The sequence below is a fragment of the Manis pentadactyla genome, chromosome 10 (genome assembly GCF_030020395.1).
Source record: "Manis pentadactyla isolate mManPen7 chromosome 10, mManPen7.hap1, whole genome shotgun sequence".
Lineage (NCBI taxonomy): Eukaryota > Metazoa > Chordata > Mammalia > Pholidota > Manidae > Manis > Manis pentadactyla.
This window is the reverse complement of record NC_080028.1, coordinates 42,384,784-42,411,894: the sequence shown is the minus strand read 5'-3', so window position 1 is coordinate 42,411,894 and position 27,111 is coordinate 42,384,784. Positions and strand designations below refer to the sequence as shown.

The 27,111-nt window shown below is 38.4% G+C and overlaps 2 protein-coding genes and 1 pseudogene across 2 annotated transcripts; 2 read left to right on the top strand and 1 right to left on the bottom strand.

Moving 5' to 3' along the window:
- LOC118926490 (olfactory receptor 6C74-like) overlaps positions 1-27,111 on the top strand; it is a 185,451-nt pseudogene that overhangs the window by 88,228 nt on the left and 70,112 nt on the right.
- LOC118910448 (olfactory receptor 6C2-like) lies at positions 11,918-12,856 on the bottom strand. Its single transcript, XM_036881586.2, has one exon. It carries the CDS (start codon positions 12,854-12,856, stop codon positions 11,918-11,920), a length of 939 nt encoding a protein of 312 aa, XP_036737481.2.
- Positions 24,237-25,178, top strand: LOC130679044 (olfactory receptor 6C2-like). The gene has a single exon (XM_057486752.1). The coding sequence runs from the start codon at positions 24,246-24,248 to the stop codon at positions 25,176-25,178; it is 933 nt and encodes a 310-aa protein (XP_057342735.1). The 5' UTR covers positions 24,237-24,245.

The following is a 27,111-nucleotide window of genomic DNA, read 5'->3' as shown; positions in this document are numbered from 1 at the left end:
AGTCTCTGTATGAGCTTGCATACCAGATGCCATTCTAGACCTTGACATATAAATGGAATGATTGTAGCTAGAATCATATTTTTAGGACAGAAATGACTATCTGAAAGTGTAGGGACCAAGGGCAGGCTACCTCAAGATGTGTCATTGTGACAGGCTGATTATTTTGATCTGAAAAGCATCGAGGTGCAAAAGACTCAAATACAAACTTTGTTCTTCCTCCTAACTGCCTAAAAGAATTTAGATAGAAAACCCACTCCAGGAAGAAAGCTATTACCACAGATAGCTTACATTATGATAGGCCTAGTAGACAGGGAGGAATTTAGCAAAATCTGTCTGTTAAAATTCTTCTCGATGTCACATTGTTTTCCATTGCCCAACAAACACTTGTTTACCAAACATTTGCTCTCATCTTCCTGTGAATTACTTTCCTCTCCTTTGAAGTCCCAGACCCTTACCATTCTTTTCCTTAGTTCAGGATGGCATATATACCTCATTTTATTCCCTGTCTTTGAAATCTCATGTCTGTGTGGATTCTTCACATATATGTAATTAAATTTAATGGTCTCCTATAAATATGTATCATGTCAATTTGATTCTTAGGCCAGCCAGAAGTACAATGAAGGAAGAAGAACATTTTTCCTTCCCATTATTCTCATTAATTGAGCCTTTGGTGATATTACTGGTAATGATAAGAATCCAGGCTAACCTCAGAAAGATCAGTGTAATCAGCAGGATATCATCTGTTTTGTTAACCAAGTTGATTTTAATGTGGTAAGAAATTTTGAATACATTAATGCAAATTCCCTTAGATGAATGGTGATGTTTACCCTTTATTGAAGGAAAAGTCAAATGAATACCAGAGGTCAAATTCAGAGTCTCTGTAAGAGATAATGTACTGAATTTCCTCTAAAATCCAGTAGCAAATTAGCTTATATAAAATACAAAATTACTTGCTGTAACTTCCCAGGGGGCCAGGGGAGGGAGGGACATATGTTCTCAGCCTGGGGCAAATGACCTTTGAAGCCAAAATCAGTCAAAGGGAGAAATAAAGAGGGAGAAACCTGTTTATTGCTTACAAGCAATCATCCACTTCTGTTTGCCTGTGTCTCTCATGACCCAACTCCAAAAGTGGAGCCCACTCAACCTCTCCAGTCCACACATACCCTTGTTCCCCCTTGGAATCACCTATTGATATGGAGATGGACTACTTCTCTCCATCCCTTGGAAACACCTACTGACATGGAGAAGCACTAAGGCTAGGCAAGAGATTGTGGAAATATTGCAATTTTACCCCCACTTGTTTTTTATTTCAAAGCATAAACCTCCGTATATTTCTTTGGAATTTTGACTTGACATGTAGAAATATCTGAGATAGGAAACAGTATTTACCAGATTGATTTTGTTCAAGCTCTTGGAAACCTAATGTGTGAAATAAACAAATTTTACTCTGTCAATACTGTAAAAATGAAAGTATATATGGTGACATGAGTTGAAAATATATTCTACACTATAACCCAAAATCTTCATCAATAACAAAGATAAGTTCCAAAATTTTTCCTTCAATAATCTATAAATATTGTAGAATGCTTGTTAAAATCAAAATTGTAAATTTTAGTGTATTTATACCTAGCTACCCTGGCCCATTATCCATGTTATACTGTAAGCAATTAGGGAAACCAGATGCAGTCTCTAAATATTATTTCCCACTGAGAGGAACCAGAGCTTCACAGAGAGAGTTCTTTCCAGGTTAAGGCAAAGAAACTACAAACTCCATACTGCATTGCACAGCATGTGTACCAATTGACATTCCTACCAACAGTGTAGGAGGGTTCCCTTTTCTCCACATCCTCATCCAGCACTTGGTATTTCTTGTCTTTTGGACAGTCGACTTTCTGACTGGTGTAGGTGATAGCTCATTGTGGTTTGGATTTGCATTTCCCTGATAATTAGCAGTGTGGAGCATCTTTTCATGTGCCTGTTGGCCATTGGTATTTCTTCTTTGGAAAAGTGTCTGTGCAGGTGGTCTGCCCACTTTTTAATTGGGTTATTTGATTTTATGGTGTTGAGGCATATGTGTTCTTTACATTTTGGATGATAACCCCTTCTCAGGTAAATCATTTAAGAATGTATTCTCCCATACTATATGTTGTCTTTTTGTTCTGTTGATGGTGTCCTTTGCTGTACAGAAGCTTTTTAGTTTGATATAGTTCCAGTTGTTCATTTTTCATTTTGTTTCCCTTGCCTGAGGACATTTGTACAGGAAAGAATGGCTCATACCTGTTGTTCAAGAGATTTACGTGTTTTCCTCTAAGAGGTTTACAGTTTCATATCTTAAATTCAGTTATTTTATCCATTTTGTTTACTTTTTTTATGGAGTTAGATAATAATCCAGTTTCATTGTCTTGCATGTAGCTGTCCAGTTTTACTAACACTAGTTACTGAAGAAGCTGTCTTTTCCCCATTGTATATTCATGTCTCCTTTACTGTATATTAGTAATTCTACTTCTAGGAATTAATTTGAAGAAAACAAAATCACTGATTCAAAAATACTTATGCACGCCTATTTTTATCACATCATTATTTACAATAACACAAATATTGAAGCACATAAGTGTCCAACAATAGATGAATGCATAAAGAAGATGTCATACATATAAACAATGGAATATCATTCAGCTATAAAAAAAAAGATATCGTGCCATTTGCAATAACAAGGATGGATCTAGAGGATATAATAATGCTCAGTGATATAAGCCCAGTGGAGAAAGATGAATACCATATGATTTCACTTGTTTGTAGAATATAAAACCAAAACAAAGCATAAGGACCATGACAGCAGGAGACTCAAAGACACTGAGAAGAGACTGGTGGTCACCACGGGGGACTAGTTTGGGCAGGGAGTGTGAGGGGGATAGAGGGGCACAAATGTTCTCAGTCATAATGTAAACTGGTTACAGGGATAATAGTACAGCATGGAGAATAAAGGTGATGATCCTGTAACATCTTGCTATGTTGACAGACAGTAACAACAAGAGAGGGTGAAGATTTAATAATATGGTAACTGTTAATATGAACCACTGTGCTGTATGTTTGAATCCAATATAAGATTGTATATCAACTATACTACAAAAAGAACTAAACCTGTAATATCTTATTGCACCAGAAAGGAAAATAATAGTAAAAATGTCATATGAGTAAACAAGAACAATTTTAATCCTACCTGCTGACATAAAATGGGACAATCTGAGCATTCAAATGTAATAATTACTCTAATAGATTCAAAAAAATAAAATACTTTAAAAAATCAATGTGTATATAGCTTTTAAAAGGAAACTGATCATCAGTGGAAGTTCTTAGGACATCAAATTTCTACCCCAGAACATTGATAAAGGAGCGAATGTTGATGCTCTACATCATTGCATGGAATCAGATAGTTTATCAAAAAAGACATGAATTCACAGTAATACAAATGAAAAAATGCTTTCAACCTATGAACAGAAGAATGAACCTCGACGATGCATTAGTATATGCTAAACACCATTTGTAAATATTCATAATAGAGATGTGAGGCTGCCGAGACCTGAACACCCTGACCAATCTAAGAATTGTTAAAATGCATGTCAAATGGACATTAAGGCTACTGATGTGGTGCTATGGAAAACATCCAGCCTCACCTATCTACCATCTTGCTAAAAATACTAATATAAATCTAACTGATAATTTAATCTAACATGTGAGAAGAAATGGGGTGATAGAGAAACAAGTTAAGTGATACCATAAGGAAACAGTCAGTTTAATAACCAAGGATATCATATAACACAAATGACCTAATTTCTCCCTGAATTAAAGAATGAAAAAAAAAGAAAATCCCAGAGAGAAATTTTCAAATGTTGTAACATAGCAACTAAATGTGATGTGTTAGATATTGATCCAAATACCTTACTTGTAAGAGAAACAAAAATAAAAGCAAAACATCTTTATGTAAGCCAGGGAAATATGAACACACACTAAATATAAAAATCTATTATGATTTATTGACAATATTGTGTGGATAAAATTGCAATATTTCCAGAATCTCTCACCTGGCCTTAGTTCTTCTCCATATCAATAGGTGGTTCCAAAGGGTAGAGAAAAGTTGTCCATCTCCATATCAATATGATATACAAGGGCAAGTGATGGCATGCAGAGGCCAGAGTGGTTGGCTGGGGTCCCTTTTTGGAGCTGGGTCACAAGAGACACAGGCAAGCAGAAGTGGACACCTGCTTGTAAGCAATAAGCAGCTTTCTCCCACTTTATTTCTCCCTTGAACTGATTTCAGTTTCAGGTAGTTTGCCCTGGGATAGGAAAACATTTACCCCCCATAGTTTCATCTGATGGTAGTTCACAGAACCTCAGAACCTGAAATCTGTCTTCATGGGTGGAATTCTTAGGTGGGATGCCCCTAGAGATGGTGGAAAGATACCTGGAAGCCCCTCCGTGGATGGTGGGGAGGCCCTAGTGGCTGCAGTGGTGGAGAGTACAGCTTTACCGAAGGGCCCCCTATCTATGGGGCTTCCAACTGGGGAGCCCCTAGTGGGGAATTGGTCTATGGTAAAGCACCTGCTAGAAGGGTGGAACCTTCCCCAGTTGGGTATGGGTGGAGACAATGGAAGCTCTGGAATTAGTCCTCATGAGATAGAAGACTGTGCAGAGGCCCCGAGTGGTCGTGTAGCAGCCAGGATGGTGGGGTGTCTGTTTCTAGAGATAGTGGAAAGGGGTTTCAAGGAGAAAGACACACTTTGGTGATGCTTGGGGGAACTGTGTGATGTTCTATAGGATGCCCTTAAGAAAGAGAGACAGTTACTGAGAAGGAGCTTTTGCTCCTGGAAGATACATTAGCAGCGAGGAAGGAGGCAGCAGGAGCAGCTGTGCTGAGGGAGGCTATGGGGGAGGCGGAGGAAAGAGCAGTGAGGACAGCCCCGGAGACGGTAGAGGAGATGCTGGGGGAGTGGAAGGGGCTGGGGCCGAGAGTCCTTCTGTTGCCAAGGCCACTACCAAGGAACTAGCCCCTCTCGTATTAAAAACCTGCCCCGTTTTAATTAGGAAAGTAAAAAAGGCAACAACCAAGGGCTCCTCAGAGGCAGAGGCTGCCCCTCCCCAGGCTGTGGAGCACTCCGTTCTCCTCCCCTAAACCCTGGATGAGCTGGGGGACATGAGCACTAGGTTTCAGCAGAAAACACTGGAACCTCTGCGTGCATGGCTTTTGCATCTCTGGGAATCGGAGGTGGAAAACATTGTTATGTCATGTTCTGAAATGGGTAGTCGGGCCCGCCTGATGACTCACCCTTCCCTCTGGCAGCGGCTCGGGGAATCAGGTGCTTCTGGATTGTCTGAGAGCAGCCATGAGAGCAGTTTGGCCAATCAGGGCGATTTACCATATTTACCTACTAGCTGGGAAACCTATGCAGAGCTCCAGCAGGTGTTACGTGACTAGGGAATGAAAAATATCTTCTATAATATGGACCGCAGGGTCCCGATGAGGAGTTGTGCAACACAGAATGAGAAATCTGGTGCTGCATACAGCTCCCGCATCTCTCTTTGTGTCTCTAGTGACTATTCTCGCCCTCCACATAGGGCAACCCAAAGTGAGGCTACTTGTACTTTAGCTGAAATGGGGAGGTCAGAGCCTGGAAGGAAACACAGGCTACAACTGAAAGGAGAGGTGCAATAGGCCTCGTGAAGGCCTCAAGGACCCAGATGTGAGTTGGTTTGATAAAAAGCAGGGGTAGTGAAAGAAAAACTTGATGGGAAGCCCAGCAGAATATTGTTAGAACTGTGGCACCAATTAAAGCCAGAGCTGCAGTTTCAGCTGCTGAGGTACAGGACATGGAAACCCGAGTCAAGGCCTCATGCCCAGCCTGTGCCCCTGAAAAACTTCCTGGGGTACAGTACACTAAGGATTTTCTGGACCATCACCACCCAAAGAGGACAATTGGACATTACAATTAGACTGAGGGATGGAGTCAAGGTTCCCATCTTGGGGGACGTAGCGGGAACCAGAGGCCACATGTAGAATAAGCAATTCCTTGGTCCCCTGTGAATGTACATTGTGTCCTGGTGCTAGTGGACACAGGAACTGAGTGTTCCCTGATTTATGGCAACCTTGAGCATTTTCCCAGGACCCCTGCTTTGATGGATAGCAATGGGGATAAGGCATTTAGAGTGAAGAAAGCCCAAATTACATTGGGAATAAGGCATTTACCTCCAAAGGAGTATACTGTGTACATTTCTCCCATCCCTGAATATATTTTGGGGGTAGATATCCTGCAGAGCCTGTGGTTACAGACCACTGCAGTGAGTTCAGACTGAGGGTATGTGTGGTAAAGGCAGTTCTGAGAGGACATGCTAAGCACCTGCCTGTAGCTCTGCCTGTACCTTGGTGGGTGACTAATAGTAAACAGTATATATTGCCTGGGGACACAAAGAATTGGAGAAACTTTACAGGAGTTGGAGAAGGTGGGAATCATAAAGCCCACTCATAGTTCTTTTAATTCCCCAGTGTGGCCAGTGAAAAAGCCGGATGGCTCCTGGCAAATGACCGTGAACTACAGAGAATTGAATAAAGTCACACTCCCTTTGCATGCTGCTGTCCCCTCTATAGAAACCACTCTACAGAAACTCACTCAGTCATGAGCTGGTCATGTACCATCATGGTGCAGACCTTGGTAATGCTTTTTTCTCTATTAACATAGCACAGGAAAGTCAGGAGCTGTTTGCCTTCATGGGGGAAGGCTGGCAGTGGACATTCACTGTCCTTCCACAGGTATACTTCCACAGTCCCACCGTCTGTCATGGTCTTGTAGCCCAGGACTTGACCACGTGGAAGAAAATGCAAACAGTGTGGTCGTATCACTACATTGATGATATTATACCCTCATCTGATTCTCTTTCAGATTTAAAGTTCCTAGATTGATGCAACATCTACAGGAGAAAGAATGGGCTGTGGACAGCACCACAGTTCAGGGACCTCATTTGTCTGTAAAATTCTTGGGGGTTTTCTGGTCAGGTAAAACTAAAGTTATTCCTGAAGCAGTCATACACAAGGTCTAGGCTTCCCCCACCCCTACCCCTGTGGCAGTATTACATGAGTTTCTGGGTCTCTTGGGCTACTAGAGAGTGTTTATCCTGCACTTGGCACAAATTCTGAAGCCCTTATACTGGTTGATATGAAAGTGTATGAGGTAGGAGTGCTTTTACTGCTCCCAAGCAGTCAGTCAACACCATGCAGGCCTTGAGTGTAATGGACTCATCAGGGCCCTGGGAGCTAGATGTTCATGTAACTGAAGATAGTTATGGATGTGGTCTTTGGCAGCGGCTTCAATGGACATGCCAACCTATTGGATTCTGGTCACAACCATGTAAAGGAGTAGTGGCCTGGTACAGCTTGGTAGAGAAGCAACTGGCTACTCTGTACCATGACTTGCTGGCTACAGAGCCCGTCACTGAAATAGCTCTGACCAAGGTAATAAACACCTATCTCATATTGGGGTGGGTATGATACTGTTCCCAAAGGCCATGGAATGGCATGGCACAGACGCCTACACTGGCTAAATGGGGCACATATTTACAGCAGCATTGTACTCATTCCCCTTGAGTGGAGAACTCCGATACTTATTGAGGCCAGTGACTTATATCAGTGGAAAGCAGGAAGAACTTGCTTTTAAGCCAGTGATAGCCAAAAGTCCTTATCAGGACGGGAAAGCCCCTGTGCCTGAAGTTGCTTGGTATACAGACAGTTCCAGTTGTAGGCAGCCCCAGGTGGAGGGCTGTGGCTTTCCATGCTAAGACTGAGATGATATAGATGGGGGACAGAGATAGAAGAGTAGTCAATGGTCTGTGTTGTGGGCAGTAGGGATCACCCAGGACCCCTCCCCTATAATTATCTGCACTGCGAGCTGAGCCATCTATTGGTGCTTGACCCTGTGGTTACCGACATGGTACCATGCCAACCGGGTGTTTGTTCACCATCTCCTTTGGGGGCAACGGTTGTGGCAAGAACTATGGGCCTTAGTCAGCCTATGACAGTTACTGTATGTCATGTGACTGGCCATTTGCCCTTGGCACCTCCAGGGAATGATGAAGCAGACACATTGGTCCAGGTGCACTGGCTAAAAGCAAAGCCTGCCTCTCATGTAGTCCATGGTTACATCATTGTTTCTTGTATGTGGGGTAGAAGATAATGTGGGCTGTAGCCCATTGGTGGGGCTTGCCAGTGACCTTTGAAGAAGTCAGCAGATCCCAGAAGGAGTGCCTTCTGTGCTCTAAGAGGGACTTACACTGTGTCCCCAACAACATGGGACAATAGTAATGGGACCAATGCATCATGTCAGGTGGCAGATAGACTGTATTGGGCCTCTGCCAATATCAGAAGGATATTGGTATGCCATGACTTGTGTGGACACGGCTAGTGGAATTTTCATTGCTTTTCCTGCACATCGTGCAGATCATTAAATGACAAAAAGGAGCCTAGAGCGTCTCTTTGAAGCTTATGGCCAGCCGCAGGTGATTGAGAGCAATCAAGGCACCCACTTTACTGGGCATGTGTTACAAGAATGTGTGTAAGAATTAGGAATAAAGTGTAAGTTTCATCTACCATGTAACCCTACCCTGGACAGGCATGATAGTGAGAAACAATGGTCTGTTGAAATTTGGCCTGAAGTCAGACACCAGTAGTCTACAGGGCTGGTCAGTTTGCTAATGGACAGTGTTATGGTGTTTGAATTAGAGGTCCCCAAAAGGAGCCTTGAGCCCTGTGGACATGCTAACACACATTGCTCCCTCTCCTACACAAGTGTATGTGCAAACCAAAGTGGAGTTATCGAAGCCAGGATATGGCCAGCAGAGCAACATCCTGCCGCCAGCCCCAACTGCGTCAAAGCCCAGTGACTGTTGAGTGGATGTGGCTTTGGACATTTCGACACATGGACCGGTGATGTCTGGTCCTCCTGGCACCTTGGGGAAATGGCCTGGAAGCTGGCCTCCTTTGTTGTCCTTTGGAACATCAGAGTTACCCAAAAATCTTGGTAGTGTACCCAAAACATCTGAGAGGTAAGACAATCAGAGGAGTTTTTATTTTATTTTTACGGCCAGTTCATGTACCTCCCGTAGCCCTATCTATGTATTGACCCACCTATAACTTCCACAGGGTGGGGGTTGAAAGTCTGGTACACTAGACCAGGACGAGACCCCATTCCTGCCTCTGTCCTATCACAGGAGCACTCTCTTGCATGCATTCTGCCTGATGGACAATATTTGCTTATGCTGATATCATTAAAAGATGAATCTTATCATCCTTAAGGTCATTTTCTTCTACACTCCCTGCAGCTTTGACCCGCCCCAGCTGCAGCTGCTGCATGATGACTGCTCTGAACTCCCTACCTGTTTAACTACTGCCTGCCTGTGGAATGGGTGAGCTATGGACTTAGTCTGCATGGGACTTTGAAACTAGCTGAATCCTCCTGCTTGAGGATATTCTTGATTTTCCTGTTGTTGCTATTGTATGTTATTAGTGTGGTTACAATGCTCCAGTATTCTCACACATAGACCTTTGTGGAAGATGGGGAAAGATCAGATTGTGATGTGAGATTTCTGGAGGGTGGGCTGTGGGTAAAATTGCAATATTTCCAGAATCTCTCACCTGGCCTTAATGCATCTCCATATCTATAGGTATTTCCAAGAGGTGGAGAGAAGTAGTACATCTCCATATCAACACATGATTACATCGGGGAGCAGGGCCTATCTAGAATGCACAGGTTTGGTGGGGTCCCTGTTTCTGCAGCCCGGGCAAGCAGAAGTGGATGATTGCTTGTAGGCAATTAACAGGTTCCTCCCACTTTATTTCCCCTTTTGACTGACTTAAGTTGCAGCAGTATTTTGCCCCCAGCTGGCAAAATATTCCCTTGGAGTTCCAATCAATATTATAAATTTTCAACAAATTTTGGCTTGCATTTTATTTCCTTCACATATTTAGAAATAAATATTTTAACAGAATTTTTACTTATATCCATGCCTTTCTTTATCTTTTGTTCACAGATTAATGTCAAATATAACTTCTTTGGATTTTTTTTCTCACATATTTCTCATTTTGCATCATAAGAAGTTTCAAATCCTCATATTGGAAAATTATCTATTATTCAACTAATATTTTTTGGGTGCCAGACATAAAGGATTCTAGAATTGGCATATTAAGCAGACATTCTCCAGGACGTTTGCCATTAGAGTAGAATAAAGACAAGTAAACATGAAATTGTGGTAGGGTAAGGTATGAAAGCAGCGGTAAGTGGTGACACTCACTTGAATGAGTCAGACTCACCCAGGCCTGGTGGTTCTGTTAGTGGAATCATAGGACTAGGTCAACAAAAAATTCCTCGTGGGAATGTCATTTAAATTGGGGAGCCGTGGGACTTTGAAAGCTGAAAAATGAGGGAAAAATTCCTGCCTACCTGGGCCATGATATGAGAAGTGGTTTGAGGTAAGAGAACAAGTATCAAAGGAAGTTTTCATATGTTGCACTATGTAAGCTAAAGTTGGTAGAGAATATAATGAGTAATGAAATGCTGATCTTTCTTTAGGGAATCATTGTTAGGTGCTGTAGTTCTGGGGGTAAGGGGTTCCCCTCTCCTGGGCAAGTTGCTATGAATCGGATGAAACCAAAAGAGGACACGGGGAATGGCAGGTCTGGGAAAGAGATTTTATTGCCAACAGCTTGCTTGAGTTTGCTAGCCAGCCCTCACTCTGTCTGTCCTTTCTGGCTGTGGCTCACGCTCTATCCCACAGATGGCCCCTTCTATCGGGATCTCCATGGACGGGTCATTGGAGACTGGTGTCTCCACACCAACTAGTTATCAGGAATGGAGGGGAGGAGACAACGGCCATTGTCTCTCCACCCCTTGACCCAGATTGACGAGAGGCTCTGCTGTTGTACACACATGCTGGTGTGAAAATGGCCTAAGGCCAGGTGGGAAATTCTGGAAACTCTGGCTGAAAACTTCCATTTACCCCATGAATGCATAATTTGGACACATTTTTTTCATATTAAAAGAGCAAATCTTCACAGTGATATTAGTATTATCATTATGTTCTATTTCTCTTTTCCTCATTTCCAGAATACTTGGCTTACTGGTTATGAATTTATCACTCTTTTAGCCCCATATTGGTTTCCTCAGACTCACTGCTATCTGTTTGCTTAAATTCTCTACATTCAAGGTTTCACATTTTAATTGGTACATCAATACCAATTTCTTTTATGTAACTTCAGGGAATGATTTATCTTTAACAGGAAATACCAGTGCATTTCTTTCTTCATATTTATAAATTCATCTCCCTTCCATAATTTTTAAATAACTTACATATTGGATTTGATCCAGTCAATAAAATATGTGAATCTTGTGATTTTAAAGATTCTTCAGTAATAAATGCTTCTTTCAAATTCTAAATTTTATACTTTTTCTTTGTATTAAAATATATCTTGTGTGTATGAAATATTTCCTTGTTGCACAAATAAATTTTTGATTCTTTTCAATATTATGTCTCTTCTTATTTCAATAAGTTTTTTTGTTTTGTTTTGTATTTCATTTGTGTGTTTTATTTGGAGGAATGATGTACCCCATAGCACTAATATTTTATGACAAATTTCCCAATCTTTTCAGCATTGGTAAGGAAATATTAAGAGTGAAGTCATGCTTAGATTTCCTGAAACACCTATTCTCACTTTTATTGACTAAGATTATTATCTCAAAGAGGTTTCTTTATAAGGTGATGAAAGGGGTGACTTGACCAGCATCAGTACTGAATGGAAGGCCAAATCTAGAACAGAAAAGAGGAAAATTAGACAGAAACTGAAGGAAATATGTTTAGGGATCCGGACAACAATGTTCACCTAATTCCTTGAGAACAATATAAATATTTTGACTAAGTCAAGAAAGGCTTGTTTCACTTGTTTGTTCCTCAGAGTGTAAATGAATGGGTTCAGCATGGGGGAAATGGAAGTAGTGAGTATTGACACTCCCTTATTAATGGCCATTTCAGCTTTTGCTGAAGGTTTGATATAAACAAAGATGCAGCTGCCATAGGTGATGGAAACCACAATTATGTGGGAAGAACAGGTGGAAAAGGCTTTTGTCCTCTGTTGGGCAGATGGGAGTCTTAGAATTGTTCTGATGATATACATGTAGGACAGAACCACACACACCAGAGTCATGAGGAAAGTCATCACAGCACAGACAATAACCATCTGCTCTATGAGCCATGTATCTGAGCATGAGATCTTCAGCATAGGGTTAGCATCACATGCAAAGTGGTCAATGGCATTAGAGGCACAAAATTCCAGGTCCAGTCCCAAGCTAAGTGGTGGCAATATGATCAACAAAGATGTCATCCAACAGCAGAAGACGAGCCTTTTGCAGACCCTGTAGTTCATAATAGTCATGTAATGCAGGGGTTTGCAGATGGCTACGTATCGATCAAAGGACATGGTGGCCAAGAGAAAAAATTCTGTTACTGCAAAAACATCTGTAAAAAATATTTGGCACATACAAGCATTATAGGTAATAGTCCTGTCACCTGTTGATAAGCTGTACAAGAATCTAGGAATGCAGGCAGAAGTGAATAAGATTTCCAAGAAGGAGAAATTTTGGAGAAAAAAGTACATCGCAGTTTTAAGTTGAGAATCCACTAATGTGAGGATGATGATGCTCAGATTTCCAGTTATACTCAACATGTAGGTGATCAGTAGAAATATAAAAATCAGAATCTGTAGCTGAAGATCATCTGTCAATCCCAGAAGGATGAAACTGGTGAGAGATGTGTGGTTTCTCATACCTGTGTCCTGACCTTTGCCCAATCTGCATGTAATAGTGAGGGATTAAGATCTGAGAAGATGGTGGGAAAAATGTGTTACAATGGATTTTGTTCAGAAAAGCCAAGCAATGTATCTTACATGTATTTTTACTTAATGAATTTTAAAAATAATTTAAACTCTCAGCTCTGTTAATAGCATATCATCAGATTGGTTAGAATTCTGGCTTTCAAATGTTTTTACTTCAACATATGGTAAGATAGACATTTCCCATAGCAGCCCAGTGTACATTCTCACACCCACACTGATACATATTCACATACATATATCTGAAACAAAAATGTGAATAAAATATTAATGACTCTTAGGTGCCCTGCTGTCTGAAAATTTATTTTCTAATGCACCTCATTAAAAATAAATACACGAATCACCTAATACATTTTATAGCGTACTAAGTAGTCATGACATGTATTTGAAAAAATACTTTTTTTGTATCTTTTGAATAATGAAGTCCAAGGAAAACATAATTTTCCATGATAGTTTTTTAAATGTGCACTATCTGTTTAATTTGCACTTTGGAATAGTTCGGTTTATAGCACACTTGAACCCCTTAAGTATATTTCCCTTGTCACAAAACAAAATTTTACTGTCACTATCTGCTTATCACCATTTTTTCCTGAATAAATTAAAAATACATGAAATGTGTTTGTGACCCAAGATGTTTCTAGATCCACCTACCAACACAGTTGAAGACCCTGCTCCACTGCACAACTCATCCTACATGGTCTACCTGTCCGGAGAAAGTTTCATCTAATCATTTGTGGTTTTTCCCTCTCCCAAGCTCCATCCATTTGCTTATTCTGACCTATTCCTGCTTCTTTGTGATTCTTTCCTTTTTTCTATTTGAACTTTTCAGAGAAGTTCTTCCAAATCTCCCAATCCACATTAGGAACTTTTCATGGGTTTTTTGTCACACATTGTGCTTCATAGAGGTTATAAAAATTTGTTGGATACATTACTTTTTCTCTTGTTTAATGTAATAACCACAGAGCTATAGGGTACCGAAATATAGAGTTAATTAAAGGTAATATTTCCCTCAGACCTAGATCAAGTTATATTATTTATTATGTGGACTCAATTTTAAAACTTCTCTTACAACTCTTACTTTTGCTGTATCCCTACTGTAATCTAGGAGATTCTCATTGGGTTTTGTTTTGGTGGAGGTAATGTTCACAGTGGCTCCTAAGTCACACCATAACCTCACTATATACTCAGTATTTATATAATACCTGAATGAAGGCAAAAATAGTTTTACTTGACTTTTTTCCTGTATTTGGCAGAGAAATAGTTTTCCTTTTATGGATTCAATTCCTGCTTCCTCAGTAGACCTGCCAGAAATATATTAACAACAGAGACTAAAAGTTTTAAATTCCGGATTTAGACCATCAACTGCTTAGTCATTATTCCTCAGCTAACACCAACTAACTACATTAATGCGTGCTAAATGATTTTGTTCACCAATGCTTGGTTAGGGACATAAATAAATTGAAAAAACCTACATCATTTGTTATATAAATTATAATTAATTGGCTATGTGAGGGTTTCACTTACTTGCTTTAAAGTAGTCCTTTTCTTCAGAAATGGGAGATACTCTGTACTCACCATCTGCCCATTTCCCATAGTAAATTTCCAAGAGTTTACAGGTTTTGGTAAAGAGATGAACGGATGACCCTGGTTTGTTGTTTTAGGATGAGCCAGGCATTCCCAAGAATGTGAGCATCACACAGCTAACAATAAATTAAATGAATAGTTACAATAGATTAAGAAATTAAAATAATTTAATAGACTAATAGACTTACAATATAGAAAAGGAAACATATAGAGGCCACCTACCTCTCTTTCCTTTAGTCTTAACACAACTGTGCCTTACACAACCTGGAAATTTTAAGTCTTGTCCTCACTCCTAAATATCTTGTAAATAAATTGACACTATTGTTTGACACTATATGTTGACTTCTTTTGTCTTTTAGAAAACTTAACATTTTAGAGAGTGCAGGAATGTAAATTATGTCATCAGATGATGTCCAATTCAAGGTTGCTTCATCTATTTTAGGTGACCTACTATTTGTTAATATACAAATCCAGCCCTATCAAAGTCTCCAATTAATTCAAAATTAAAACACTTGTTCCTTTTTACCACAATTCAATTAACTATTCCTATCTCTCCACTTTTGTAAAACGTATCAAACTGTTACTTGAAGAAAATAATTTTCTAAGTCTTTCAAAGACCACAGACATTGCTTTAAGTTGGGTATTTATCCCTGAACATCCCCAGGGTTAGAAGGATGAGTAACGGTTTGCATGGGCCTGTATGTGGACAGAAGTCCCAGGTGAATTACGATCCAATGTTATTTATCAATGTTTTGTGTAACCTTTTGGCAAAGATCCTGAAATAGGCAGCACTGGGGATGGTGTCTTCAGAGAATTAAAGATTCCACAGTGATGCTTAACACAGGACTTTACACAAATAAAAATCAAATGAAAAAGAGCAAGCCTACCTTTTCCTCCTTTTGTTCAATAACATCTGTAGCTGCTAATAGCTGTTGCAGAATATAATTACCCCCTTTTCCTTGGATAACATATTTTTACCTTAAGTACTTCTTATTATTAATAAATTAACATAGCAGAAATAGAAAAATTAAACCTAAAGGTAAAAACCACCCTTAATATCTCCATTATGCCCCTCCATAGATTTCCTATGTAATCATATTCGTATTAATGGGTCTATTCACTAATATTAAACATCTCTCATGGGCTGTTTTTCAAATCATTTTGACAATTAAATACTAAAAGTCCTTTTTATCTCAATAGCTATAAATTTGTATAGTCATTTGGGGAGTATGTAATATTTATGTTAATATTTATGTGATATATAATTTGAAATCAATCCTAACAGTTCAAACTTTGTGATTTCTTTAAAAACTTTCACTACTATAAAAAAAAGTGACTATCTGAAGCTTATTTTATTATTCTATAATTTTTATTATAAATTTACATTTCTTTCTCAGTCAACCTTCAGTTATGATGCAGAATATGTTTGTGTACAAATATATTTTTCTTCTAACAATATTTTCTAGAACTGAGCATTAATTTTTTTACTTCTTATGTATTTACAACTTAATTGTTATGTGCGTTGCAAATATTTTACCACTTTTTTATTGGTGTTTAATTGTGTTCATGCTATTTTCTTTACATAGAATCTCATGTTACATTTCACAAAGAAATTTATATTTTTCTGATCACACCTCACATTTTTCATATCCTGTATACTTTATGTTTTTTAAATTAATCATGCTATTGATTTTTGAAATTATTTTTGCCTAATATTTATCATTGTATTAATACTTAATAGAATATTTACTATTAAACATTTAATATTTAATGAAAAATAATACTTGTTTAGTATATATTACTATTTAATAAAAATAAATATTTCAACATTAAGCCATAATGGTTTTCTGTGAACCAGTCAAAGCAATCTTCAGAAAAGACAGCAAAGCTGGAGATATCACACTTACTGATTTCAAACTATACTACAAAGCTACAGTTAAAACACTATGGTCCTGCCATCAAAACAGACACATAGAAAAGGGGAACCGAATACACAACCAAAAATAAACTTCCACATACATTATTTGACAAGGAAGTCAGGAACACTCAATGGGGAAAGGAATCTTTTCAATAATAGTGTTGGGAAAACTGAATGACCACAAACAGAAAAACGGAATTGGACCACTGTCTTACACAGCTCATGAAAATTAACTGGAAATGGATTAAAGACTTGAATAAAAAACTTGCAACTGTGAAACACCTAGAATACAATACAGGGAAGAACCTCCTCTACATTAGTCTTGGGAATAATATTTTTGATATGACACAAACACCAGTGACAAAAGGAAAAATAAAAAAGGCAACATAAAAGTGAAACTTACTCATCTGACATCAAACTAAGAAAATTTTGCACAGAAGGAAACCATCAACAAACTGAAAAGGCAACTTACTGGACAGGAGAACATTTTTGCAAACCATGCCAGGTAACCCAGATAAGCAGTATGGATGATCCTCAAAAATTCCAAAATACATAAGAAACACATACAACTCAATAACAATAACAAAAAATGAAAAAAAATACAATTAAAAAATGCACAGATTAACTAGAAAAACATTTTTAAAAGAAGACATCCACATGGCTAACAGGTATTTGAAAAGATGATCAACATCATAAATCAGGGAAAGGGAAATGCAAATCAAAACCACAATGAACTATCACCTCCCACCTGTTAGAAAAGTTGTCATGGAAAAAAAAGAACAAATGTTAGTAAGGATGCCAAGAAAAGGAAACCCTTGTGGGAATATAAATTGGTCAGCCATTATAGAAAACGGTATGGATGGTGCTCAGAAAATTAAAAACAGAACTTCCTCATGAACCATCAATCCACTTTTGGTTTTATACATACTAAGGGAAAACAGGATGCTGGAAAGATACATGCACTCCCATGTTTATTGCAGCATTATGCACAGTAGCTATAATAGGAAACAACCTAATTGTCTAGCAACAGATGAATGAAAAAAGAAGATGTGTTACATATATTTAATGGAATATTATTCCATTTCAGGAAAGAAGGAAAGTCTGCCATTTGTGACAACATGCATAAACCTTGAGAGCATTATCCTAAGTGAGATAAGTCATACAGAGAAAGACCTATACTGTCTGATATAACTGATGTCTGCAATCTAAAAATATTTCTATGAGAATCAGTTCTCATAGAAACTGAGAGTGGAATGTTGGTTACCAGAAGATGGTGGTGGTGGAAATGGGGAGATGATGTTAAAGGATATAAACTTGCAATTAAAATATGAATAAGTGCTGGAGCTCTCATGAACAGCATAGTGGTTATAATCAACAATATTGCATTGTATACTTCGAAACTGCTAAGAGATTAATCACAAAATTTCTCACCACAAAAAAGTGATAATTATATGATAGAGATGCTAACTAAAGCTATCATGGAGCTTCCTCAAAAAACTAAAAATAGAAATACCATTTGACCCCAGAATCCCACTCCTTGGAATTTACCCAAAGAATACAACCTCTCAGATTCAAAAAGACATATGCACCACTGTGTTTATCGGAGCACTTCTTTACAATAGCCAAGATATGGAAGCAAGCTAAGTGTCCATCAGTAGATGAATGGATAAAGAAGAGGTGGTACATATACATAATGGAATACTATTCACCCATAAGAAAGAAACAAATCCTACCATTTGCAACAACATGGATGCAGCTGGCAGACATTATGCTCAGTGAAATAAGCCAGGTAGAGAAAGACAAGTGCCAAATGATTTACCTCATTTGTGGAGTATGACAACGAAGCAAAACTGAAGGAACAAAATAGCAGCAGACTCACAGACTCCTAGGAGGAACTAGTGGTTACCAAAGGGGAGGAGTGGGGGAGGGCGGATGGAGACGGAGGGAGAAGGGGACTGAGGGGTATTATGTTTAGTACACATGGTGTGGAGGATCACGGGGAAAACAGTGCAGCACAGAGAAGACAGGAAGTGATTCTGTGGCATCTTACTGCACTGATGGACAGTGACTGCATTGGAGTATGGGTGGGGACTTGATAATATGGGTAAATGTAGTAACCACATTGTTTTTTCATGTGAAACCTTCATAAGAGTGTATATCAATAGTACCGTAATAAAAAATAAAAAATAAATTTATAAGGCAACTTAACGTTCATGGATACAAAGTTAATATACAATGGTTAATTCTTCTAAGTCCTAGGGGTGAAAAATTAGAAGATAACTATTTGAAATGGATACCTTTATAACAATACCCCAAAACAATGAATACTTATAATTGAGTAAATTGCAATAATTCTAAACACACAGATACATGTGCACCCAAAAGGAAAACCTATAAATACTGAAAGAAGCTAAAGAGTAACTAAATAAATGTATGCGGACACCATGTTAATAGATTAGAAGACCCAATTCCCTAAATATGTAAATTGTTACTTTGACTGACCAAATTGGCAATTGATTTGGCCAACTGATCCATTGATTTAACAAAGTCCGTCAAAATCCTAGCAAACTATTTTTGTGTTTCAGCATGATTCTTAAATTTGTAAGGAAATGCAGAGGACCAAGTCTACAAAAAACACTCCTGATAAACAACAAAATTGGCAGTAGTATGAAAAATAGACAAAAGGATTACACAGAAAGTACAGACACAGACCCACGTGAATGTGCCCCTGCCGCTGTTTCTCCAGGCCTGTCTGTCTCTGTATCCCTGCTTCCCTTGGTCTGCCCTGCCCAAATCAGGCCCTATTTTGCCATGGTAGAAACTCAGTGTAGCTGTTGTCCAGGGCCTGCCATGCTCTCAATAACTGACCTACATTTATAAAAGATCTGAAGGCCTTTCCACAGTGAGTGTGATTGCAGTGGTGATGTGAGGGTGTATAGAATTTTTAATATTTATTTTGGATAGGGAGACCGGCTATGAGCCAGCACAGGAAGTTACATGCACATATTGAGTGTCTGGCTGCAGCTCGACTTCTCAGTTCTCAGCCACAGGACTTTAGGAAAGCAGAGCACAGTGAAGTGAGGGGCTGAGACCTGGACTTAGGTTAAAGAGATGGTTACTGAGCACAGTGCACCCAGGTCCTGCATTCTTCATAAGCTAATGACAACTTTAGATGTAGCAAGGTCCCTGCATGTTTTGAAAATGAAAACTCAGTACTTGAGTTACAGCAGGGGTTAATGAATACTAAATAGTCCTATCTTAATAGGACCCTTGGATAAACTATATGATCAGTAGAACAAAATAAACAAACTTTAATTCTCCTAATCATTGAATTAGAACATCTTAAAAACTAATAATGAGATAATTGGGGAGGAGTGACTTGAGTAGATCATTTGAGTGTGTCCTATCACAGAATTCATCCAATGACCCCAAGCATACAGACAATGTAAAGAGAACGTGACAAGAATCAAATTGCCATTTTATCGTCTGATTTTCTTTTTTCTTTTTTTGCTGCAACAGATGTTATTATGCTTGTATTTTCTAACTCTGTGGACACTGCCCCACAAGTGCTGGTTATTTTTCTTTTTTTTTTCTTGGCCAAATTTAATTTCACTGAAGAGTCATTAGTGGTTTGAAGGATCACCAAGGACAATTTTGTTTGTGCACTTAATTGTTCCCTGGGCACTTAAGCAGAGGAAACCAATAAAGCGCATGCCATTTCTACTAATGAATATTTATAGAGCATCCCCTTTCTTTGCACACTGAGGTCAGACCATCCTCACCCCAACAGCCATGGGGAGTTACTAGCAGTTATTTGCCCTTGACCAGTCTTCCAGTCACAGAATTCAGGGAAATATTATTTAATAGCTTAATGTGAGAAAGGAGCTCTCATCAGCCTCCATGTAGACTTGGTGATGAGAAGAGCGAAGGGTGCCCCCTCTCAGTGCCATTGCACATCCCCCTGCATTTGCAGGCACTCTGCCTGGAAGAGTATGGGGGGCTTGGAAGTATGACAAAGTTAACCCAAAATTATAGCCAGTAGCAACCAATGTTTTTCAGACCCAATACAGAACTTTGGGTTAAATTTCAAAAAGTGATGGAGAACCACCACAAAGTAAGTATGAATGAACCCTTTGTCATTTATGTGCCTAAAGGTTTGGGAATTGGAACCATGGAAATGGTGTAAATGCAGTCCCGTCTCAGGGTAAGAGCAATGAGGTTAGATTTTTCTGCTAGAAAATCTGAGTGTAAGAAGTTTCTTCATGTTCAGACAGGATTTGAAAAGTAATATCTGAATTGCCACTTTGTTCTATATAACATGACAATGAGTCTGAACATGACTCTTGAGCAGTGCTCTTGGAATGGATCAGAATTAAGGATAAGACCAGCTATGTACATGCTTGGAGAGTGTAGTCCCTGCCATGTTATAATGGTACAATGAAAGGGGCCAAAAAACATATATAAAAACATATGTCTTCCTTTTTGTAGACTCTTAGAATATGAGGGTTAGAAATAACTTTATAGAGCGAGCTACCCATTGAAAAAATGCTGCTGAATGGTTAACTTATCCTTGAACATATCCAACCCATGTGTTGGTCTGCCTCATTCCTAAAGGAGTCCATGGTAGTATTGCCATGTTCATTACGTTAGAATGCATTCTATTTTTTGAGTCTCTGATATTATTATTCTTTATACTGGTGTGTTCAGTCAAATCAGTAACATAAACATTGAATAACTACATATCTGTTATTAATTTAAAACATTGTAGATCAGGGAAACATAGAGACAACTGATGATTTGGTAGTGAAGTGACCACTTAGAATAAAGTGATATACACCTCTTAAAAAAAAACATCTATGAAAAAACTATCAGGATTATCTTCCCATTAAAATATATTTAAAATACTATCCATAATAATAATGCTTAAAACTCCAATGTTTTGGGCGACAGAAGATCTTACTTACCAATGATAGGAGTAACCACTAGGGCACAATATTTAAGGGACTACTTTGACGATACATATGGGAACCTCCTTATCCAATATTTATTTTTGACTAGTTCTTAAATGAGAAATTAATATGATGAAGACAAAAATTTTACATACAAAAATGCCCACTAAGATACTATTATGTAACAAATGGAAGCAACCATAATGGTCACTATAAGAACTACAAAATGTATCATTTTCTTCCTTACAAGTTGGGATATGATGAGCAAGTAGTGCTGTTTTTTAGGAATATTTAATAACATGAGGAAAACATAAAATAAATGCTTTAAAAATAATGAAATAAGTGAGTTTAAGTGAGGAAAATATCAAATGTTATTTATAACATTACTTTAAAAAATGCAAATAACTGCATGACATATTGACATATTTTCAAACAGGCTGTAAATTAGTATAAGGTAGTAATAACGATGGACTGCTGTGATTTGATTATAGGAGATTTTCCTTTCTTATAATTTTCTATTTCTTCTACATGTAGAGAGTAAATATGTACTCATAACTGAGAATCAAGTAGTTATTTTCCTTAAAGGGAAAAATAATAAATAGCAACTCTCCAAAATTTAAAATTATCCTTAATATCAGAAATTGAAATATTTGTGACCTAAAGCTCTAGTATGAAATACACTTTCTTTGTACTAAAATTTTTTTCTCCAAGTTATCATTCAAGCAATGATGTGAACTTATTTACAAATCTCAGTACAGCCATTTCTTCTGAATTGAGGATACAAGATTATGTATTTTTGTGATATGCAATGGTATACCATCCAGTGATAATGCCTGGGGTCAGGGTATGGGCCATCACGAAGGTGTTGGGTTATGTAGGAAGACGGAGCTAAAGTGAAGAACATCAAAGGCACTAACTGGAAAGACATGTGGCTGCTCTCCAAAAACCCTCAAGTCTTAGTGTAGGAGAGTAATTTATGCATGATTATGCATCATTTATTTTGTAATGCTCAGGCAAACTCATAATCCCATTAAGCCTAGGTCAGCAGCCTTTACTTATGAAAGTGCTCATTAACCCTCTCACACTGTGACAGCTCTCTTCAATAGAAGAGAATTTATGCCTTCCCAAGTCCAGAGGGAAACAGTACATAAGGCATTTTGTAGGGAATATCTCAAAGCATCATATAAAAATATTCATATTACAAAATAATTCATGTCTTTGGGGAGATGTCAGCCTAGTTGTTTACTGAATAAACCCAGATGCCCCAGAGATACTGTTTGTGATTAGGAAACATTTGAAAAGCTAACATTTTCACTAATTTGTGATTATAAGAATTGATTAAGGATGAGCAATTGCCCCAAATCCTAAAATTATAGCTTTCCTTGAAACACTTAAACTTTAGGTTGACCTTGACCTGGAACAAATGCCAGCTCTGACACTTCTTAGAAGTACAACATTGCCCCAATCGCCGGGAAGGTAAGTGAATAGGAAGAAAAGACAAGAAATGAAAAAATACTCAGTGGCTTCCTGGAAGGCCGTAAAATGGCTTCTTTGACATGATCCTCAAAAGGAGCCACATGGGGAGGCGGTCCTATAGGGAAACTCACAAGGATAGACTGTGATTTTTTAGCTCTTAAGAATCTCCATCCACACCAAATAGCCCTTTTTATTTCTTTTCCGTGTCATATTTAATCCTTGTTAAGTATTAATGCCTGATAATAACTGTTGAGCCCAGTCTGGTCTATCCTTGGGCCAGAGCACTGAAGAGCAAAGAGGTGTCCTGAAGCAGGGACAGAGGCCGCGATGGTTAGGGACATCCCCATGCACAAAGTGAGTCCCCATGAAAGGAATCACGGCAAAGGAGACACTTTTCTCAAGTGGTATTCACCTTTGTCAGTCCATCTAGGAGGATACAGAATTTTTATTAATAGAGCTAGCAAGTAGCTTTGTAAGGCACTTGGGAGATGAAGTATCTTTACCTATATTACAGGACCTAAGGATCAGGGAAGCCTAAGGAGAGTATATGGTTCTCGTTAGGAACACCATCAGAACATCCCATTTGTCAGAATCTGGGAGGGCTTGCACTGTGGGATGTTAGAAAACACAATGAAATTGAAACAGGAATTCAGGAAAGGAAGCAAAGCAGATGTTTTTCAAACTGATATGTGGGAGGGACACATACCTGAATAATTCAGCATATTAACATAAAAGGGTACCAAAGAAGAAATCCTGGAGATGTATGGGACACAGGAAATTCAGAGTAACTCTGTGGTGCTGCTCCCAGGCCACCCAAACAGTAAAGGCTCCTTTAGGATATTGAGGAGGTTAAGGAGTTATTTGCAGAGAACGAGTGTTGCAAAACATGGAATGTAATACAACTAAGTCTTGGTGGTATTATATTGCTACAGGGTGTGAGAATGATTTGCTGATATGCTGTTCTGACAGATGAGGAAATAAAATTTTTATACAGAAATTTTCCTAGTACTAACTTTCATGGATCTCCTACTCTACACTGAGGAGTCAAGATACCATGACAGCTGCCCTAATCTCAGGGGACGGTGATATGCTTGTGGCATTCTCTATATATATCAAAATTTTCCCTTTAACTAGTGAAGATGAAACATCAGATGGATATTTTGTATGAAACAAACTGTGAAGACCAAGGTAAAGCAGAGTCCAGGGAAATGCAACACAACGCAGTCAATTCTAATCAGACTATTGATGATGCACTAAAGGCAAAAAATGTGCTTCTCCTGACTTGCTTGGCTCCTTTCCTCTATGCAGCTTATTGAATATTATTTTTACATTCTATTCCTCAGATTTGGAGTTTATGATTTATTAATAGAGACTCATTACATATCTGAAGACGGTGATGAAAAATCATACTTCAATAACATTCATCCTACTTGGATTAACAGATGACCCACTACTACAGGTGTTTCTTTTAGTATTTCTGTTTCTCACCTACATTTTCACTGTTGCTGGAAATCTCATCATTGTGCTCCTCACTCTGCTGGACCCTCATCTTAAAACACCCATGTACTTTTTCCTTCGGAATTTCTCCATCTTAGAAATAATATTTACAACTGTCTGTGTTCCTCGATTCCTGTATAGCCTGACAACTGGGGACAGAAGGGTTACCTATAATGCTTGCATCATCCAATTATTTTTTATCATCCTCACTGGGGCAACAGAATTTTTTCTCCTAACTGCCATGTCCTATGACCGCTACGTGGCCATCTGCAAGCCCCTGCACTACACCACCATCATGAATGACAGGGTTTGCACCATTCTTGTCCTTTTGTGTTGGCTGATTGGGTTAATTGTCATACTCCCTCCACTTAGCCTAGGAGTTCAGCTGGATTTCTGTAACTTCTATCTCATTGACCACTTTGGCTGTGATGCATCTCCTCTTCTGAAGATTATATGCTCAGACACTCAATTTATAGAGCAGCTTGCCCTTGTCATGGCTGTGCTGACCCTAATTTTCACATTAGTCTGTGTAGCTGTGTCCTACACATACATCATCAAGACTATTTTAAGACTCCCTTCAGCTCAGCAAAGAAAAAAAGCTTTCTCCACCTGTTCTTCCCACATGATTGTAGTTTCCATCACTTACGGAAGTTGCATCTTCATCTATATCAAACCAGCAAAGGAAGGCGTGGCCATGAATAAGGTGGTGTCATTGCTCAACACGTCAGTCATCCCTCTGATGAACCCTGTCATTTACACTCTACGGAACAAGCAGGTCAAGCAAGCCTTCAAGCACTCAATAAAAAAGATGGCCTTTCTTTCAAAGAATTAGGAAACTAAGAATTCTTTAAAAGTTAAAAACATACACAACCAAATATTTCATATTTTGTTGTGTGTTGTAATTCAAGTCGACACACAATACTGAGATTACAGTCTGTTTAACCACCAAAATTTATTTTCTATTACTCTTAGAATCACAAACTTAAGTAAGCACTATAATCTTAATTCAAAAATCAAAACTTCTTTTATAGTGTTTCCCTTTCCTAATTGAGCATGAATATACATTTTCATAAAGTCCGAACGACACCTCATCATTATGTATAAAATACAAACAGGAAGTAAAAATTTAGGCTGTATTTTAGTCCACTCATTTCTTTAAATTAATAGATTATCTGGGGCGGAAATTATTTCTCTCAGTTTTCCTTCCTGGTCAAGCATCAACTGTCTTAAGAAGAATGTACATGTAATTTACAATTTTTTGTTATGCAAACCACCACCTACAGACTAAGGAGAAACTATTGAATTACACTAACTTGCTATTAAAGTGGAATTTTTCATAGTGTTCTCATTCTTGTATTTTTGGCATGATAATCCTTTACTTTTTTCCAATTTTATTGAAATATAATTGACATATTGTATAAGTCTAAGGTGTGGAACATAATTATTTAATATATGTGTATATTGGGAAATGATTACCACATTGTTTAATTAATATCCATCACTTCACATAGTTACAATTTTCCTTTATTAGCTGTTTCAATTAAACAATAGAGTGTTCATAACTATAATCAACATGTGAACATTACATATCTGGAACTTATTTCTCTTATAACTGAACGTTTACATCTTTTGACAACCTTTACCCATTTCCCCCACCCCACCTCCTGATTCTGCCAAACACCAATCTGTTCTCTGTTCCTATGTGTTTGACATTTTTAGATTCCACATACAGGTGATATCATATACTATTTATCTTTTTATCTGGCTTCTGTCAATTATGATAGTGCCCTCAATGTCCATCCATGTTTTCAAAAATAGCAGGATTTCCCTCTTTACTTAAAACTGAATAATATTTTTTTCACATGAGTAAATTTACGCAGTTCAATATTACTTCTCATCTTACCCTGATTCCAAAACTCTTATGACCTATTCCCATAGATATTCCTCAGGTTTCTGTTGGTATAAATTAGCTGTCTTAAAATCCTTTTGGTGTCTATGGAAACTCCTTCCAGCTCATACTGTGTACCTGATGCCCTGATGAGTCTTGTTATTGGACTCTAAGCAAGGAGATAATGTGGGGGTGGGTCTTCAACAGGTTCAGCATTCTCCTGCTAGAAAACTGCCTCAAAGTAGGTGATTGTAGGTTCTTCAGGCAAGAAGAGATCAAACCCTTGAGAGAGGATATTATAAGTGTGTGCTTCTCTGGAACTTCAATGGAATCTACACACTCATTGTGTCCTCTAGTAAATTCTAGAAGTTGTAAATTCAATTTTCATTGAAATTAATTTATTCAATAAAGTAAACTTGGGTTGCTTTCAAGAAGTCCTATAGGAGGTGCAGGAGACACTGACTTCTTTTAAGGAAGTCATAGTTTTCTGACATCTTTCATACCTTGAGATAGGAATTTAAAACCCTGAGATAATCATGTTTCTTTCTCCAAGGTCACCAGAAACTCAGAAATAACCAACAGAAGTTACACTTCTTATTTTCCTCATTTTCTGCTAAAATGTTCCATAAAAGTGTGGCCACTTGGTAAAAGCAAACCACAAGGGCAGCACACTTTCAAGGGCCAATAAACACATCTCCTCACAGGAGGGCTGCAAACCATGATGGATATTTCTGCAAATTAACACTTACTATGTGCTGGACTCATGTCTAAGCCAGACTGCAGGATCTCAGATGGCATCTCATCTCCTCAAGGCCTTCCCTGCTATTCCTCCCACCAACACCCACCCCAAATAATAATCAATCCTATCAGGTAGCAG